General features: G+C 57.0%; 1 protein-coding gene across 1 annotated transcript; it reads left to right on the top strand.

The window, feature by feature from the left end:
- The first annotated feature begins 1 nt into the window (after position 1).
- On the top strand, positions 2–481 carry LOC130584373 (feather beta keratin-like). Its single transcript, XM_057384331.1, has one exon. The coding sequence runs from the start codon at positions 2–4 to the stop codon at positions 317–319; it is 318 nt and encodes a 105-aa protein (XP_057240314.1). The 3' UTR covers positions 320–481.
- The last annotated feature ends 490 nt before the right edge of the window (positions 482–971 follow it).

The following is a 971-nucleotide window of genomic DNA, read 5'->3' as shown; positions in this document are numbered from 1 at the left end:
CATGGCCTGCTGCCGCCCCTGTGGACCCACCCCGCTGGCCAACAGCTGCAACGAGCCCTGTGCCCTGCAATGCCAGGACTCCCGCGTTGTCATCAACCCTTCCCCTGTGCTGGTCACCCTGCCTGGACCCATCATGACCTCCTTCCCCCAGAACACCGYYGTCGGATCCACCTCCTCGGCTGCTGTTGGTAGCGAGCTCAATGCCCAGGGACAGCCCATCTCTGGGGGATTTGGCTAYGGCCTTGGCTATGGGCTGGGCTATGGCTACGGACTGGGAGGCCTGGGCTGCTATGGTGGAAGGGGCTGTTACACCTGCTAAGGRCCCTCAGCACCACCCCTGACAGCACCAGCTCAGGGCTCTGGACACAGCTCCTGCAAGCAAAGCYCCTTGGGCTCATTGTCACCCTCCTTGCACCTCACCCTGGATCCCTTCCAGTGGCTGCTCTCATCTATTCATGCTTTTGCCTCAATAAAGTTTTCTTGCATCAGTGTCCAAGATGCCTCCTCTTCTATACCAAGCACAGACAGTTCGCTCGCAGCTTAAATAACTGCAGTCTGTGTGGCATCACCTTCAGTTTCAGCCAGGTGTCAGGACCACCCACTGAAGGCTTCATGTCCTTGTCACCTTTTCCTGCAAGGGMCTTGGGTAACCACAGTTTTCAGGTCCCTTTCTGGGGGTTCCTCAGATGTCCCTGGTCAGTGTTGCATTGTCTCCATTCCACCTCYACCTCCCTGGGAGTCTCTGGGCCCRGATCTCACCTTGTTACGGGATCTTTAGCTGATTCCTGATGGAGATCCCCCTTCCTCTCCTCACTGCAGGGTCCCATTCAGGGGATCTCTGGGCCACCCTTCTCCCTGTTCAGGCTCCCTGGATCATCTCTTCTAGTGACCTCAAGCCACCAACTCTCTGCTCTAAGGTCACACAGCAAAGCTCTCATCCTGACTCGACTCTCATGGAGTCACTGTGGATT

This window comes from Malurus melanocephalus, unplaced genomic scaffold, assembly GCF_030028575.1.
Source record: "Malurus melanocephalus ecotype Western Australia unplaced genomic scaffold, MMel_1.1 scaffold_700, whole genome shotgun sequence".
Classification (NCBI taxonomy): domain Eukaryota; kingdom Metazoa; phylum Chordata; class Aves; order Passeriformes; family Maluridae; genus Malurus; species Malurus melanocephalus.
The sequence above is the reverse complement of the archived record's forward strand: the minus strand, read 5'-3'. Positions and strand labels throughout refer to the sequence as shown.